This window comes from Fundulus heteroclitus, chromosome 10, assembly GCF_011125445.2.
Source record: "Fundulus heteroclitus isolate FHET01 chromosome 10, MU-UCD_Fhet_4.1, whole genome shotgun sequence".
Lineage (NCBI taxonomy): Eukaryota > Metazoa > Chordata > Actinopteri > Cyprinodontiformes > Fundulidae > Fundulus > Fundulus heteroclitus.
The window spans coordinates 12,205,560-12,223,312 of NC_046370.1; the positions used below are offsets into that span (position 1 = coordinate 12,205,560).

At 38.6% G+C, this 17,753-nt stretch overlaps 1 protein-coding gene across 1 annotated transcript; it reads left to right on the forward strand.

Annotated features, from left to right (window-relative positions):
• Positions 1-864: 864 nt before the first annotated feature.
• oat (ornithine aminotransferase) lies at positions 865-11,843 on the forward strand. Its single transcript, XM_012862808.3, has 10 exons — positions 865-991; positions 4,496-4,702; positions 4,799-5,023; positions 5,147-5,242; positions 5,366-5,493; positions 5,735-5,857; positions 8,376-8,504; positions 8,585-8,698; positions 8,837-8,981; positions 10,575-11,843. The coding sequence occupies exons 2-10, from the start codon at positions 4,513-4,515 to the stop codon at positions 10,733-10,735; spliced, it is 1,311 nt and encodes a 436-aa protein (XP_012718262.1). The 5' UTR covers positions 865-991; positions 4,496-4,512; the 3' UTR covers positions 10,736-11,843.
• The last annotated feature ends 5,910 nt before the right edge of the window (positions 11,844-17,753 follow it).

Sequence of the window (17,753 nt, forward strand, 5' to 3'; positions counted from 1 at the left end):
TATTATAATATTACATTTTTGATTATTTACATTTAGATTTTTAGTGTCCTTTTAACCAGATTAAATGTATTTAGCTCACGTATTTACATAATCTCTGTTGAACATTTTAGGTTTTCCTTTTATGCTCTTTTGACTTACACTGCTTTTATCCATCACTGTTTTTCCTCCCTTGGCAAAAATGATGATACCTGTGATAGACTGGCGACCTGTCCAGGGTGTATGCCTCACATCCACACTGACAATGATTAATGCACCAGTGCACAAGTTTCCCCTCACCTGACGTTTTCTTAGTAGCTTTTTTTTTTTTTTTTTACATCAATGGATCACAAAAATGTCTTAGGCTTGGTGGGTCGTTTTATTCAAGAAATAAACAGCAGTCAAACCAACTGTGGAGTATTTTCGTTTTCCTTTTTTTTTTCTAATATATGTAAAGCTTATTGTGTATTACTTCGTTGTCCTGAACTCTTCAGTCAGTTGTTTTACTTAAATAATTTTTCTAGATTTCCAGTAATTGTCTTTACACATTTTCATCTTTTTTTTTATTTTTTATTTTTTTTATTTAATATGACCCCACATTATTTCCTTTCCTTTTCTGGCTCTAATAGGACTCTCACGTGGGATTTCATTCATGCCATGTGTCCTTGAGTCATATTCGTGGTCGTTACATAATAACCACCAAGTAACCTCTGACTCGCTACATTAACAAGGCTAACACGGTCTTAACAATATAGACGTGTATGTATTACATTTAGGGGAGAAAGGCTTAATTCTGGTTTTTAGGAGGATTTCGGTATCTGAAATAGCCGGTAAAGATTGCAGCATGGAGGCGTCTCCTCTGACGTAAGCACGCACGAAGAGCCGCCGCGGCGTCAGGCACGTTGGCCAGTCAAATAATATCCGCACCGGAAACGCACACGCATCAAAATTTTCCGCCGGCTCCGTGAGCATCACCAAAGAGAGGGCTTCTGAACCGCTGTCCTGTTTACAAAAGGTACATTTTAACTTTGTTCTTCTTCTTCACTTTATCCGATAGACGGAGACTTTAGTCAGACTGGCAGGAAATAAGAAGAAGGGGAAGAAGAAGAAGAAAAAAAAACCGGTATTATGCGACACGCCGTTTTTATGCGGTTGACGTTCCTCTTTGGACGCTTTTTATTTCATGGTGAGATCAGATTCAGGCAGACAGCCTTCCTCCGACGCTGTTTTTAAGCTCTTCCTGTGTGCGTTACGGAAATTTACCCAGGGATGCCGCGTTGCATAATTACAGGTCGCTTCTTGACAATTCAACAGTTCTTCCTGGGAACAGATTGAAAAAAAAAAAAAAAAAAAAGGTCGTGGCGTTCTTTATTTAGCTTGGCTCGGTGTGATCCGTGGGTGCCGTGGAGGCAGCTCCTCGCTGACCTATCAGCTGTCAGGGACTGAGGGATGAGCCCAGACTCAGGTCATCTCTCCCAGGAAGGAGGTGCATGTTTGCTCTGCTGCTGCTGTTTCAGCGTATTGATTGACAAAACTCTTGCTTTCTCCAACGTGATTCTTACCTCCCCCGGTTTTAAGGTGCATTGCCACGCCTGAACAGTTAAAAAAATGACGCCTGCTATGTGTCAGATGCCAACTGGCTGTCTGTCTGGGCCTCCTCAGATAACTTTACCGCTAATAGGTCCATCCCAATAGATTAGAATATCGCCTAAAAGCTATTTCTTCACAGGCTAGATTCAAACTGTTGCTTTCTACACACAATACAGTTCTTGGATAATTAGAATATTCCATAAAATGCATAAAATAACTACAAATATATACAGAAATGCTCTGTCGTGGCCTACACAACCATGGATGGAAACTTTAGTCAAACTTTAGTTACCCTGCTTGTGTAAGCCACAAAACACATGGCTAAAAAAGCTGGCAGCACAGAGTGAGTGTGTGATCCTAGCGAAGTCAAGGACGGTTTAATGGAAAGCAATACTGAGGTGGCAAGAAGGCGCAGAACCAAAATGGAACCGTGCAGGATTAAAGGCATTGAAAAATAGTTTTAAGGGAGAGTCTCTCAGCCAAGACTCCAGCTGGAGGATTTATGGAGTATTATCCAGAGGAAGACGAGACGGATTAACGCAGACGAGCTGGAGGCTGCTATTAAACCGACCCAGGGTTCCCGATCACCTCAGCAGAGCCAGAGGCTGGTCGCCTCCACGCCACGCCGCATCGATGCAGTCATTCATGCAAAAGGAGCCCCAGCAAAGCATTAAGGGCATTTTCTACAGTACACGGATATACTTCCTATGACTTGAGGCTTATATTTTTGTATTAAAAATCATTAAATTGTAATATTAAAAATTTCTAAGAAACAAAATTTGGATTTTTATTTTATTTTATTTTATTTATTTTTTTTATAGCTGAGCCAAAATCACCCAAGTTTACTGAATCAAGCAGCTGGGATATAGCCCCTCTGTGTGGAAGGAATCTACACAATAGGAGTTTTAAGTTTTGGATTCGAGGTGCCGTAATAAACCTTTCTCTGCGGTTCTAACTTGTTGAGATACACCTGCAAGTCGAGCAGTTTGGTATTTTACTGTGAATATTGTCCCGAACGTTTCAAATCCAAGGGTTGGAGCGTGTCCAAATGGAACCGTCTGGAACCTCCACGCTGCTGTTTTTTTGTACGCCCGCATCCAGCCCCTTCCTTTGTGTCGGACGTGAAAGAGAAGCTTGGTTCAGCAGGCCCATCAAAGCCTCTGGCCTCTCTCTGGGCGTTTACAATGCTGTAGGTTTGTCTTAAAAAGGAACTTTTACAACATTTGTATGGATAATTGTCTCCAAGTCATTATAAAGTGCTGAAATCATCTGCTTTACAATCATTTCTACTATCAAGAATAAGTCCAGGTCTGAAGTACTTTGGGTATTTTCCTCTCATTTGGATAAAAAAAAAAATCAAATCATCTTAGATTACCTGGTCAAACGATTCTTTTCTCCCCTCCATCTCCTCCGATCTGCTGGAAACTAAACTTGACACTCCAGCGTTTGCTAGGCTCAACAAATTATTCAAGGCCTATAATTAATTAAGCGTAATGCAGAGACAAGATATCAGATTGTGCTGCTGAGAGGTGTTACCAGTGGGCCAAACAACCTCCCAAGAAACTGTGGCAGGAAAAGAAACTGGAAAAGTTGCATAAAGCAAAGTTCTTAAGTCTTTAAACTATTTGTTTTAAATAGTAAAATTTGCTATTTTGTTGGAGTTTTTTTTATTTAATCATTTTAAATAGTCTGTATCTTGTTTTTAAATGCATTTTACACTATTTCCTAATACATCTTTTTTGAAACTTATTTGAAATGTTTGAAAATGTGTATCATTTATCTGCTGTTTTGAATAAATAGCTTTCAGATAATTGTGTTTATATGTAAATATTGTTTCATACAATCTTTTGTAAAGAAGTTTGTAAAATGTAATATTTATTTAAAAAAAATATTTAATTAAATCTCTTATTTAAATCCTTTAAAAGTTTTTGCATTTAATTATTCAGTTAAATTATTTGTACATTTTGTTTCTTTAAAAAAAATCTAATTTTTGTTTTATTTTACAAATGCATTTTTGTCTTTGATGTAGATAGTTGACGGATCGTGTATGTACTACTTTTTTTTCTTTTCTTTTTTTAATCCTTAGGTTTTGTTGATATGGTATAGAACCTAAACTAATACATTACATGTACAGTATTATGTGTCGAAATTATGGCTGAGTATTATCTAGGATGAGCCGATTCGATACAATTCTCGATACATAGCTCACGATACAATACTATTCTCGATATAGCTCAGCTTGATTTGACTCTAATATCTATATTTATTACTTTCAAATGAATGCTCAAAGTCATTAAATCAACAAAACCAGCCAAATATTATATTTATGTTCAATTTTATATTTTATTTTTTTAAACATATGCACGGATCGATGGCACTTTTTTAAATTTCGTTGTTCTTGTGACAATGACAATAAAGTTTTCATTCATTTATTGAACACTGATATATTAACAGGAAAATAAAGTGCATTTGGTTGAATGCATTTAACATATCACAGAAACCAAAAATGTGCCCAAACGTTTGATTTTAGGGACGAGGGCGGTTCTAAAATGTTTTCGGCCATTCTGCAAATTCGTAATGGCGCGCTGTAATAACGCCCCCTAGGGGTTTGGAGGTATATCGATACTGAAAGCCAGAAAATCGATGTTAAATTGTTAAAAACATCGATATTAATCTTCTTTTTATCAATTTATTTATTTATTTATTTGTGCATTTTTTTATGCACAGCCCTAGTCAAAATGGCCTCCAAGTACAGACAAATCAGCTCTTCCCTCAAAATTAGGTCATGGTTTCCTGTAGCACCTATCATTAAACTCACAGCTGCACTTGGTTCCAAAAAAAAAACAATGACATGTTTCCACTGAAAATGCATCTTCTCAATCTCTAGTTAAATCAAAGCGTTTGCCTTATTCTCTCTGTCTGTGCCCAGCCACGCAACCAGCAAGCATGAAGGGAATGATTCTTCAACTCAGCCGCAGCCTGAGCCGCGCCGCGCCGGCTCTGCGCAGGAGCGTCCACACGCGTCCGCGCCCCGCCACCGCGTCCAAGCTCACCTCGGAGGAAATCTACGCCCGCGAGGAGAAGCATGGAGCGCACAACTACCATCCCCTCCCTGTGGCCCTGGAGCGAGGAGAAGGTGAGTTCATGACTACAAATGGTATAAAAAAAAAACTTTTACAAACAACTCTGATCCACAGTTGTACTTAGCTTGTAGTTTCTCTGTTGACTGCAGGAATCTACGTGTGGGATGTGGAGGGCAACCGGTACTACGACTTCCTCAGCGCTTACAGTGCAGTAAACCAGGGCCACTGCCACCCTAAGATCGTCGCGGCGCTCACCGAGCAGGCATCCAGACTCGCCTTGACCTCCCGGGCGTTCTACAACGATGTGCTGGGGGCTTATGAGGAGTACGTCACCAACATGTTTGGGTATGACAAAGTTTTACCCATGAATACGGGTAAGTCCTGAAGGTCCTCGTCGGATGTGTTTTCCAAGGTTTTATTATTATTTTTTATTTATTTATTTATTTATTTTTTACCTGAAAGCTACATGATTTGCTTTTTGTTTTGAATGAAATCAGGGGTTGAAGGTGGTGAGACGGCCTGTAAGCTTGCCAGGAAGTGGGCCTACAACGTTAAAGGGGTTCCGAACAATAAGGCCAAGATCATTTTTGCAGGCAAGTCACATTCTCATGTTGAAATCTAATGGCACAGTTGGCAAGTGGGTTATTTTCTCAAGAGTTAGCTGAGAATCACATTTAAAGATTTAAAAAAAAATTTTTTTATCTGTCTTTCTTAAGAGGGGAACTTCTGGGGTCGCACCATGGCTGCCATCTCCAGCTCCACTGACCCCAGTAGCTACGAAGGCTTTGGTCCTTACATGCCCGGCTTTGAGCTCATCCCATTTAATGACATTCCTGCACTGGAGGTACATGATTAGTTTAAAAAAAAAATACATGCTGTGTGTAAAAGTTTAACTTTGTGTATGTTTAAATGAAGGTTTTGTATTTCTTTTCTGGGTTAAATCTGTTAATTTTCATCCCACCAGCTGGGTTTAGGCTTACCATGTTCCACAGGATGTAGAGAAACGTTGACTTTCAGTTCAGCCTTTGCCTTTCTCTGCATAAATCTGTATAGAAAGGCTGACTTGCTGTTCTGCCTCTCTCCAGAAAGCCTTACAGGACCAAAATGTTGCTGCTTTCATGGTGGAGCCCATCCAAGGAGAAGCAGGCGTGGTTGTGCCTGACCAGGGCTACCTGACCAAAGTGCGAGAACTTTGCACAAAATACAACGTAAGTCCAAACGAAGGCAGCAGAACGAGAGTAAAAGGACTAGTTTGACGTCAGTATGAAGGATGTCGTAAGAACCTTGATCTTTATGTACCAAAGAATTGAAACTGTATGCAGTATGGTGTGCGCTGTAGCTGTCTGCAGTTGTAAATCGCATGAGAAGGAAAAATGGGTAAGGACATGTCAGCACCAGCTATATTATAATCAGTGTTTTCCAGGTCTGGGTATAGAAAATGAGAAGAGTATGAAAGATGGGGTGGACTGTCCCTTTAAAGATTTGTTTGCATATAATGCTTTTCTTTTTTTTGTTTGTATTGTTTCCTACGTTGTGTTTATTCTTCCTCCATGTTTACTGCGGACGCTCCCTTCTCTTTAACCTAGCAAGTTATTAAAGGGAGTGTTGCCTAGTTATATAAAGAAACAGTCGCAGCATGACTTCAGTCAATCGAGCTGTTTGTGCCAAGACTTGGGCTGGACGATACTGGAAAATCTAGCATTGCCGATAATACCATTACATATCGGGATGATGATTTCAGTTGCTATTTATCCCCATGTATGCGTTTCCTCTTTTTCTCATTTATGCTTTCTGCACTCTGTGACCTTTGGGTCCGGTGTGAGCATCAGCTGCCCTGGGACGCTATCCAACTGGCTAAATATTACATTAACTTGTAAAATATAAGTTCACAACACTTAAGAATATATTTGCGAACAATTATTGCGCTCTGAACAGTCCTTTTGCGAAACTGAGGTAATATTGTTTAGACAAAGTTGCTCCTGTGACCCTTGTGCTGTTGATTTGGGACCCCTGACAGCATATTTTAAAGCAAGTGTCACAGATTTGGGTTGTAAGTTAGACCGTGATTTTAAATTAGATGGTCAGATCAGAGCATTTATTAGATCCATGTGTTTTAATCCCTTAAGGCAGCTGGCAAAATTTAAATATTTTCTGTCGAGACAACTCGTTGAAACAGTAATCCATGCTTTTATATCAGCCTGGATTACTGTAACGGACTCTATGTTGGAGTGAATCAGTCTTTGCTGCTCCTCAATTATGGAATAAGCTGCCCCTGCACATAAGAGAGTGCCTTCACCGCCCACCTTTAAAACTCTCCGTAAAACCCAGTATTATTCTTTGGCTTTTACCACTAGCGAGGCTTAGTTTTCATTTTAAATTGGTTTTATTATTTCTTTCAGGTGTTTTTATGCATTATCTTTAGTTTTTTGATGGATGTTTTAGTTTGTATCGATGCACAGCGCTTTCTTTCAGCCGTTGGTTGTTTTTAAGGGCTTTATAAATAAAGATATGGTATTGTGTAGCCTCCTTTTCTCCTTTTTTCTTAAATCTATTAGAAGTGGGACCTAAACCATAAAACTCCCTTCCTTAATGCCTGCAGGCATCTGAGCCCTGTCTGTGTGTCCTATTTCAATCCACCCTGCCTGACCTCTGTGGAAATATCTGCAGCAGAATATATTTTGGCCACGATGTCTCGTGGAAACCCTGAGCTAGTGAAGCGTGAAAGTTAGCAAAGTAAATGACACGCCAGTGTTGGATTAGATTCTCAAATAAGATATCCAGCCAAGAGAACGTTTCAGTGAGCACAGTGTGTTATTTTCTTGGAAAGCGGACATTATGTGTGGGAAGTGTTGCAGCTGCGTATCTTGTTGCTGTATCAGCATGCACAGAGATTAGGTTTCTCCACAGTGTAGCAACACGTGGAGCGAGTCTCTGGCTCCAGGAGGGGACCAATGTACTTGGGAGATTTTATTTTTTCAAAAATGTCTTTTTATTGAGTTTTCATTAAATGGAAAAAGGAAATAAGAAATAATATTTTTTTTCCCCCCCCAGGGCTAAGCAAGAAGTTAATCCCTTAAACCATCCATCGATAGGGTTTTCCCATAGATTTCCAGGTTTAAGGCAATTGTCCTTTTTGCTTATAGACAACTCAGGTTTATTAGTATCTTATCATGACATTTTATTTGATTTCCCGCTGAGCAAGAAGACACTTGGATCAACTTCCTGTCTAATTGGGTACAGATGTTCTACTTGCCGGGAGATTTAGTCTAAATTCACCGACCCAAAGTGCTTCAGAAACTGCATCGGAGCTGTTTCCAGGCTTTTGCCAACAAATATTCGCTCTTGGTTATGTGATTTTATTTCCTTAATTTATTTGGCACCAGTGGCCTTTGTTTGACCGTAAACAGACAGGAATATGGGATTGAGAGAGAGGGGGGCGAAGACATGCGGCAAGAGATTAAAAGCAATTTAAGCAATAATGATAAAAAAAACAACCCTCTCTCAATATCCATCCATCTGCCTGTCCGTCCTTTAGTCTATATCAAAGCTGTTGCCTAAAAGTACTAACTCAAAGGGAATTCTTGGCCGTCTTTTGGTGTAAAATGCTCTGAGGTGATTTTACTGCTGCATTAAACACTGATCCGAACTGAGTTGATGATCGTGGCAGCGTCACTGAGTCCAAACGGTTCTGCAGTCACTAACAAAAGCCCGTTGGGGTCTTCGCAGGTGCTGTGGATTGCTGATGAAGTGCAGACAGGCCTGGCACGGACTGGTCGACGGCTGGCTGTCGATCACGAAGGCGTTCGCCCGGATTTGGTGATCCTGGGCAAAGCTCTCTCCGGAGGAGTTTACCCTGTGAGCCTTCTGCAGTTTGATCAGACGACACTTGATTGCGCCGCTGTTAGCTTTGACCTAACTGTCTTCGATTCGCTCAGGTGTCTGCTGTACTCAGCGATAACGAGGTAATGCTGACCATTAAGCCAGGGGAACACGGATCCACGTACGGGGGGAACCCTGTGGCTTGTCGCGTTGCTATTGCAGCTTTGGAGGTCAGCATTAAACTTCAGCTAAGACCTAATAAATGAAAATAATTTTATTCTCAAGTGTTTCTGAAAGGTAATTAAGCATCATTAGTGCCATATCTCAGTAGCTGTACTAAAACAAATGTTTTTTGTTATTATCTGCAGGTGATGGAGGATGAGAAGCTCGCAGAAAATGCTCAGAGGATGGGAGAGATTTTACGGGCCGAGTTGAGGAAACTGCCCAAAGACATTGTGGCAACAGTCCGAGGGAAAGGCCTCCTCAATGCAGTTGTGATTAAAGAGACCAAAGGTGAGGTAGAAAGCCGTCTCTGCCTCATGCAGAGCTCTAGTCTTTTCTTTCAGAGTGTTAGCAAACAGACTCATGGGGTTGGACGACTCAGTTTGTTATGTAAATTCTGGGATGGGATAACATGCAGTGCAAAATACTCAGTAGCATGCAGGTGACATTTACTCCTCTTTCACTGCTCATACAGAAAAGCAATAGAAAACTTGGTTAGCGCACAACTGACAGACAAGTTATGCTATTTTTAATCATGTACTAACCTAAACCTCTATATTCCTCTTCTAATGCTGCCCTGTGCCACTGACAATAAGGCTTTTGATTATCTTGTAAAAGCAATCAAACCTGAATGGGTTAACTCTACACTGAAACACAAAGTGAGAGCATTTTCAGTATTTCTTTAGCAGTACGGCCACTTTAGTGCTAGATAAGTAGAAACACTTCAATATATGGTAAAATAAAACCTTGAATGGGGGCATTATGAAAACCTGTTTGTCATACTTTTTATATATGGTAATTTAAAAAAATTGTGACTCTTTTTTTATACTTTTGTTCTAAAATCTCACCTCGTTGTCCTCCAGCAAATATTGTGCATTATTCTCTAACAGCTGGATTTATTGTTACCCCTCTAATCTTTCAAAACGGACATTTTGTCCAGAAGTCTTGTGCTTCATTCAGATGTAACTTTGCAAATCCCTGTCTTATGTCATAGTTTTACAAAGATTTTTTCTCCTTAACATTCTGCCAAAGAAGCCGTTCTTCTTCAGTCTTGTTTGTTTTTCTTTTATCATAAACTGTAGCAGTTGCAATGCTGATGGCCGTAGAGTCTCGGATGGAGAGCTTTTTGGAGTTATTTTGGTTTTATTTATTTGCATTTTCTCTGCCAATTTACTCCAAAATGAGACCATGCAGTGTTCAGAGACTTTTGCTCCTGGGAAGATTGGTGGCTATCTTAAATATTTTCCAAAATCCAGAAAAAAAGTTTCTCCCTCCACTGTATGCTAATGCATACCTGTATGCTAGAGCAAGGGTTCCCAAGGTTATCAGCCTGGGACCCCCAAAATAACAGTGCCAGAGACCTTTGGGGACATTTTGGGGGTAGGACATTTTTTTTCTTTTCTATAGTAGTCATTTTCTGAGAACTCTTATAATAAAGCGCAGTCTTCCCCCTGTGTTTGTTCTCATAATCTTTTACACCTAATATTATGACTAACTTCTTGTAAAATGCCCAAAAATAATTGTATTACGACCATTGTTGAATAAAGGAAATATATGACAAAACACCAAAAAAACAACAAGCTTTGATTAATTTCACCTATTTGTGAGAACAAAACTTAATTTTTAATGATTCAAGGCATACATTTTCTACAATAAACAAGTATATCTCTGACATTGTAAAATCTCGCGACTACCACTTTGGGAACCCCTGCTCTAGAGCAGTAAAATGTACAAACTACTTTCCCTCTTAAGTACCATAGATGCTCCTGTGGTGTACGTAGTAGTTTACATGACTGGTTCATTGGAAGAGGCAACATTAAAGGGGCAGAGCGGCTCAAACTGACCTTCCAAATCAACAAGTTGCTTTGTCTTCCCCCTTCACAGACTATGACGCCTGGAAGGTTTGCTTGCGCCTTCGGGACAACGGCCTCCTGGCCAAGCCCACCCATGGTGACATCATCCGGCTGGCCCCGCCTCTCGTCATCAAGGAGCACGAGCTTCAGGAATGCATCGACATCATCCAGAGAACCATCATGTCCTTCTAAAAAAAAAACATGCAAACATGCAAAGACGAAAACGTAGTCAAAATCCTCTGAGGCTAATGTCAATCGAAGTGTTTTAGTTGCTTTTTGTTTTGATTTTATTTGTACATTAATGACTCTTCAGTAGGCAGTCTGTGAGAATACACTATTGTAAGAGAAACTGCTGCAAAAGAGAGGGTATGGCTTTTTTCCTAAGGAAAGGCTGTAGAATATCTTAAATTGTTGCTGTGCTTAGTTTACCTTTTTTGATTTTTAACTGTAAAAGTGTTTTTTTTTTTTCTTTCCAGAAACCTTCCGTTTAAGAATGTAGAAACAGTATTACTACTGAAGCTTGTATTCCCCCTATAGGACGGGGAAGGAAATGCAGCTTTCTTTATGTACTGCGCTTTTAAGGTCATACCACACTATTTCAGTCAGGTCAAACTGTCAGCCTTCCACTGCCATCCTTAACAATTGGTCTGAGATATTAATGTTAATATGCTTATGTTTGCTTCCACAGCCCCTACTCTAGTACAGCTAATACTAATATAGGTTATCATTTAAACGATTACTCTGGATTTTTTATTTTTTTTTAGCTCGATTGCTTTCTACTCAGATATTCTGGAAGAGATCTTGTTACACAAGAGGTCAAAAAGTCTGGATGTTAAGAGTTAGGAGTTGTCTTTTTTTAATTTATATATATATAATTGTGCATTTGCACTGTAATTGCCACTTTTGAAAACAAGTTATTGTAATTGATGATCAAATTGACCACATTTCTAAGTTATCTCCAAAGGAGTTGTTTGCTGCCACAGAAGGAAACCTGAGGAATCTCAAATTTGAGAGCTCTGTTAGGTTTGTTTAAAAGAGGAGACGATGCTGCTTTAAGTTAAATTAAAGAATGTTTGGAGGGCACATGGTGCCCGCTGAGGCCCACTTAGTTTACACTGTTTGTGATATGCATATGCAAAGATGGTCTTTTTTAAGATAATTGATATTATTACAAAGCCCACTGCTTAAATTAATAATTTCTGCAAAATCTCTTGTCATTCTGAGCCAGAAGCAAGCGTTGTTCTGTTTTAATAGATATTAAACTCAAATAAATTGCACAAGGTGACGTTTAAAAAAACAACAACGTATGTTTGTATTTTTTTACGCTCAACATTCTGGGACAAGATGGTATGGAAGACCGTTTTGTTATTTCTGCTGCAGATTTAGTGACATTATAAAAGGTTAAAGTAACAACACAATAACAGATAACTTCTAAGAATACAATGCAGTAGTTTATTTTTACAGCACCAGTTTCCAACAAATGTAATGTCAAAGCACTTTATAAGAGAAAAATATCACATTTAAATACATACACGTATCATCAAAGCAATCCAGTCGTAAAACAATAATATTCAGTGACATAAATTTCAGTTCACTTCTTGGTTATAAAACAATGCAACACGTTAAGTCGAGTTCAATGAGGCAAAACTGCAGGGGTTTTTTAGTCTGGAAAAGCACAGAGATGAAATGGTAACTATACAAATGCATCTCAATATATGAGATTATCACTGAAAATTTCATTTAAATACTTCACCACTTACAGCTAATGATAGCCAACATTTAATTTCTCAGTTAATTAGAACGTTTCACAAAACTTAAAAAGAGGATTTTTCTATGCAAAAATATGGCCCACATAATTGTCTAGCAGACATTGGCAACCTTTACAAGGAGGGTTAGTCACAAAATTGTATCAGGCCGCTCCTGAACCAGAAGCTTCTTACTTTGGCTTGGGAGAAATAGGACTGGACTCTTCAAGTCTAAGAATCCAGAATCAGTTTGATTTGTGGAGTCGTGTCATGTGCTGTTGTTGGCCCACAGCGTTTTATCAAGCCCAAAGTCAACAACACCGTCTACAAGGACATTTTAGAGGTCTTCATGCTCCCTTCTGCTCACAAGCTTGATATGGGTGCTAAAATTATTTTCTAACAGGACTTGGCCTGCCCCCCGCTGCTAAAAGTGTCATCACCTGCTTTTATGACCATGGTATCACTGTACTCGGTTGGCCATCCTACTGGCCTGACCTGACGGACCTAAACATAGGGGCTAATGTCATGAGGAAGATGAAAGACACCAGACCCAAAAATAAAATCTGATTAACTAGGAAAAAAAACACACAATGTGAACCACTTCGATGCTTTACATAGTGATGTCATTACTGCCAAAAAACAGATAAACAATGATTAGGCATTGATTAGGCTGTTAAATAATGTTGTCATTCACTCAGGTACATGTATGTTAGATACATTTAAATATCAGAACTGTGTTTTTACAGAAGAATTTGGAGGCAATGCTATATCCAAAAAAAGTTAAAAAACAAAACAAGATGTTACGTTTGAAACATCTTCAAACTTCGGAAAAAAGTCCAGTTGTTTTGTTTCTTAACTTTTTTTTGGAATGATCATGACCTGGATGACTGAGAATCTTCACCAGCATAAGCAATGCTATAATTCACCACTAGATGGTGCTGTGCTCCTAAATTAAGGTAAGTAAAACTCAGCGAAGACTGAAAGGAAATGGACCAGGGAAACCAAAAGTCTGTGGATAACTTTTGTTTATTGTGCAGGGCTGTAAAACAGACAGCAGAATATTTAATATTTCTCATACTAAGACAAGATGCACAAGAAACTTCAGGCTAATTGATTTAGACATTTTTAGGTCACAAACTGGTGACCTCCTCAGTAAAATCACATGAAACTGGCCCACAAATTGTTGCGCCTGGCAAAAGTATTCACACCCATGGGACCTTTTTACAATGTTATTAAAAAAAATAATAATTTGGGATTTTAACAAAACAAAGTAGTAAATAATTGTGGAAAAACAAGGTACACAGCGTTCTTTTTTTCTTTTTACAGATACAAAGTATTCAGCCCCTCTGGGTCAATATTCTGTAGGACCACCTTTTGACTGAGATTTCTGCCTCATTCTTCTTTGCCAACTAGCTCAAAGTCCGTCAGATTGGACGGGAATAAATACACATAAATATACTTTCTAAAAACCAAGTGTCCAGCTAGAGTCCTCGAGGGTCGGTGCTCTGCAATGTTTAGATGGGTTTCTGTGTCAACACTGATCTCCCCTTCTAACATGACCATGTATGGAGGACCAAATTGACATAATTAAGAAGAAATGCAGAAATAAATTAATGCTCAATAAGTATGATTAATTGGACACTTTATTTGACAATTTTCTCATTTATTTATTTGTGTATTCATTCATTCATTATTTTATTCATTCATACACTCATTTATTTGTGCATTTCTGCATACATTTCTGCCTCATTTTGCGAATGAGGTGGGAGTTGTCTGCATGCTTTAACTTTTACCTATTGGTTGGTTAGATCTCAGTGCATCCCTTGAGTCTCTATGACTTTCCCTCCAGTTTTTTTGTTGTTTTTCTTTCATGGTAGTATCACTACTTTGACCCGTGTCAACTGCCATTAATACCTAAAAGAAGAAGAAGACTTTCCCTCCGAAGAGCATTGTGTAGCGATGGCGAACTGGCAGGCTGACGTTCGGTGTCAGAGCTTTTAAGGGAATCTGCTGAAAGATCTCGTGGTTAGCCATCTTTGGTGTGACTGGTGTCGTCATGGAGACTCAAGGGATGTAGTAATATCTAACCAACCAATAGGGAGAAGTTGAACCTGGAGACACCGCCCCTCATTTGCATAATGAAGCAGAAATGCATACAGAAAATGCAGAAATGAATGAATGATTGAATAAATGAATGAATGAATAAATAAATAAATTATTAAATAAAGTATCCAATTAATCATACTTATTGAGCATTAATTTATTTCTGCATTTAATCTTAAATATGTCAGTTTGGCCTAAAGAAAATCAACTCACAGCATGATGTTGTGGGGAGGGGATGTTGTGTTCAGGGTAATATGCAGTAAATCCCAAACAGTGCTTTACATGTCACTACAAAAAAAAAGTAGCTTCTTTCACGTCTTTGCTGTTTTGTGTACACGGTTTTTAGATGATAAACAGGGCTTTGCGAGACGTTCAAAGCTTGGGATTTTGTTTTTAAAACCTAGACGCGCTGTAATTTTCTCCACAACGTTATCTCTGACCTGTTTGGTGTTTTCTTTGGTCTTCATGCTGCTGTTTGTTCTCTGTGTGATTATATTACACAGATACTCTGTTTGTTAATATGGCAACCACTGATTTAACTATAGAATTGAATTTTATTTACGGATGTCACACTTAAAAAGGGAGCTCGCTACAAATATAGCCCCCACTAATCAGGAGTTTATGCGTAAACATGTTTGAACTCATGCGTGCCTTTTTTTTGCCACTTCGAAATGATGTGCTACTTTGTGATAGTTTGTTGAAGTTTATGGTTGTTATGCAGCAAAATGTGACCAAGGGGCTAAATGCTTTTTTGGCAAGGAGCTATAATTGGCTTCAGTAAATAATACAGATGTGACACATTCCAGTAGTTGAAAATCTGCACATCAAAAAGCCAATAATTGTTAGGAAATGTGGCAGTGGAGGGGAAGCAAATGTATAAAGTCATTCACAGTCTAACCAAGCTACCACAAGTCCATAACTACAAAGAAGAAAAAAAATCTGATTTTGTTAAAACATTGTCTTAATAGTGAATTTGTACAACTCAGACTGAAAAGGTATTATTGAGTTCTTCTTTAAGTTATACAGAGAAGCAAACTCCATCTGAGGTAATCTGGTTAGGTTTAGTTGTTGAATTTTTTTTTTTAGTTCATGAAAAAAGTTTCACATTACAGATTTCTGACTGGAAAGATGTCTGTGTTTTGCAAATGTGCTGTGAAATGTAGTATAATACTTTCTGCGTTAGATCAATAAAATTCACTCAATCTTTCTTAATGCTTTGCACCTTTAATGTCATACTCCTCTTTAAATGCTTTGTATTGATTTCATCTTTGTGAGCGTTCATTGAGTCGGGAAATGCTTTCATTTTTTTTTAGCTGTAGGAATGCATTTGTTGATTATGTTCTCGCTCAAAAAAAAAAGAAACAGACATTCAGTTTTCCGGTGGTTGCACACTGGTCAGCGTTGTGAGCTTTTGGTCTGAAACCACAACAATTTAGAAAAAATGCATGTTTTTTTTTTTTTTTTAAGTGTTCAGGCTTTTGCTACTTCGCTGTCTCTTTTCAAAACCCCAAATTATAGTTTGAAAAAAAAAAAGGAATGTGTTTTGTGTTTGTGTCAAAGACAGCTGTTTATCCTGTAGCTGGGGACAAAAAGGAACACAGCACTACCATCTACTAATGATAAATACGGTGCCTTGCAAAACTACCCATGCCCCTTGAACTTTTCAAAACACATTTCACTTTACAACCACAAGCCTCAATGCATTTTATTGGGATTTATCTCTTAAGCCTAGATAAAGCAGTGCAAACTTCAAGTTTGCACTTGATATATGATTGGTTATTTCGCTACACTTGTGGGGCGCCTTGAGTGATAGCCCCAAAAGTGTAGAAGAAGAGAAATGCTACGTTCTGTTGGTGGAAATGCACTGTTAAATGAGAGTCAATTGGTAGAGTCAATTAGTAGAAGTGTTTTAATTATTCTTATTACATGTAGCCACGTACTATTAAGTAAAAACTGACATTAATAATACTTTTAAAATCTCTATATATTTTGACTTTTCCCCTCCACATCTAGGGAGGGCAGCGCCCCCTATATGGGCCAGCCACCACTGCAAACTTGTGGAGTGAAAAATAAAACTGAAAAGTGTGGCATGCATTCGTATTCAGTCCCCTGTTGTCAATACCTAGTAGATCCACTTTGAGCTGTGTCTACAGCTGCAAGGGAGGCATGTATCTAAGTAAGTAAAATAAGTATATAAATATTAATCAAGTAACACATTTTCCCAGACAGATGTCAAGTGCTTCACCAAAAGGGTGACTCACCAAAATAGACAGCAATGCACAATACAGAAAAGGAAACACAGTACAATGATAAATGTACCATAAAAGTTCAAGTTTAAGTTAAGTTGAAGTTAAATTGTTGAGAAACATTTATCTGTGTTTTGTTATGTTCCTCTAATAAAAAATAGGTTTTTACTATCCATTTTTAATGATGCTCCATTGAAAATGCTCAGTCAAAAATAACACCCACATTTCTGTAGCTGTTCTTTTGTAGAAGTCCTATATTCCCCAGCATTGTTTAAAGTGCACTCACCGCGATGTAACGGCATATCCCCCGCCCCCGGACAAGTTTAGAAAAATGCCGCGTCATCTCTAACACGGGCGAACGTTCAAAGCAGTAACAAACGCTAAGCACCATCGATGAATTTCCCCCTGTGCTCGCGATTCCAACTCCTGAGTCTGACCCGACACAGAGCCGTGGATCTGAGGGAGATGCTTTAAAACCCGAACGCAGGCCTTGTGATGACTAAAGCATGTACTGTTTGAACCATTACCGAAATTCAACGGCAATAGCCACCGTTCAACCCTAAGAGGGCAGCACTGAGACAGTTTTTTAAGACAAATATTGCGGAACCTAAGAAGTTCACGTGAAAATGCTACTTATTGCATTATTATTGCACCCTTAGTTCAGTTTAGTTTATCTACAAAAAAAGACTTTGAGTTACACTTTAATGTCAGACTTGGCACTGTCCAGTGGAATAATCAAAGTTTCAGTTTAATCTAAGTTTTTTTGGACATTTTTGCCAGTTTTTTTTATTTTTTATTATTTGTTAAAAAGCTCAAGCTCAGTTGTAGTGATTGGAAAGCCTCGAATAACATCATTTTGTAAGTATGTTTAGCGCAACTGTCCTGCTGGAAGGTGAATATCTGCCCCATTCTCAAGTCTTTTGCAGCCACTGACTAGTCTTCCTTCTATAGTCTTCCTCCATACTTTGGTTTTACATGTTGCATTTTGGTCTCATCTTACCAGAGCACCTTCTTTTAGATGTTTGCCGTGCTTGGCTTATGGCCAACTTTAAACTGGCTGCTATGGATTTTATTTAGTGGGTAGAAATCTATTATTAAAAACTTTCTGAAAACCAT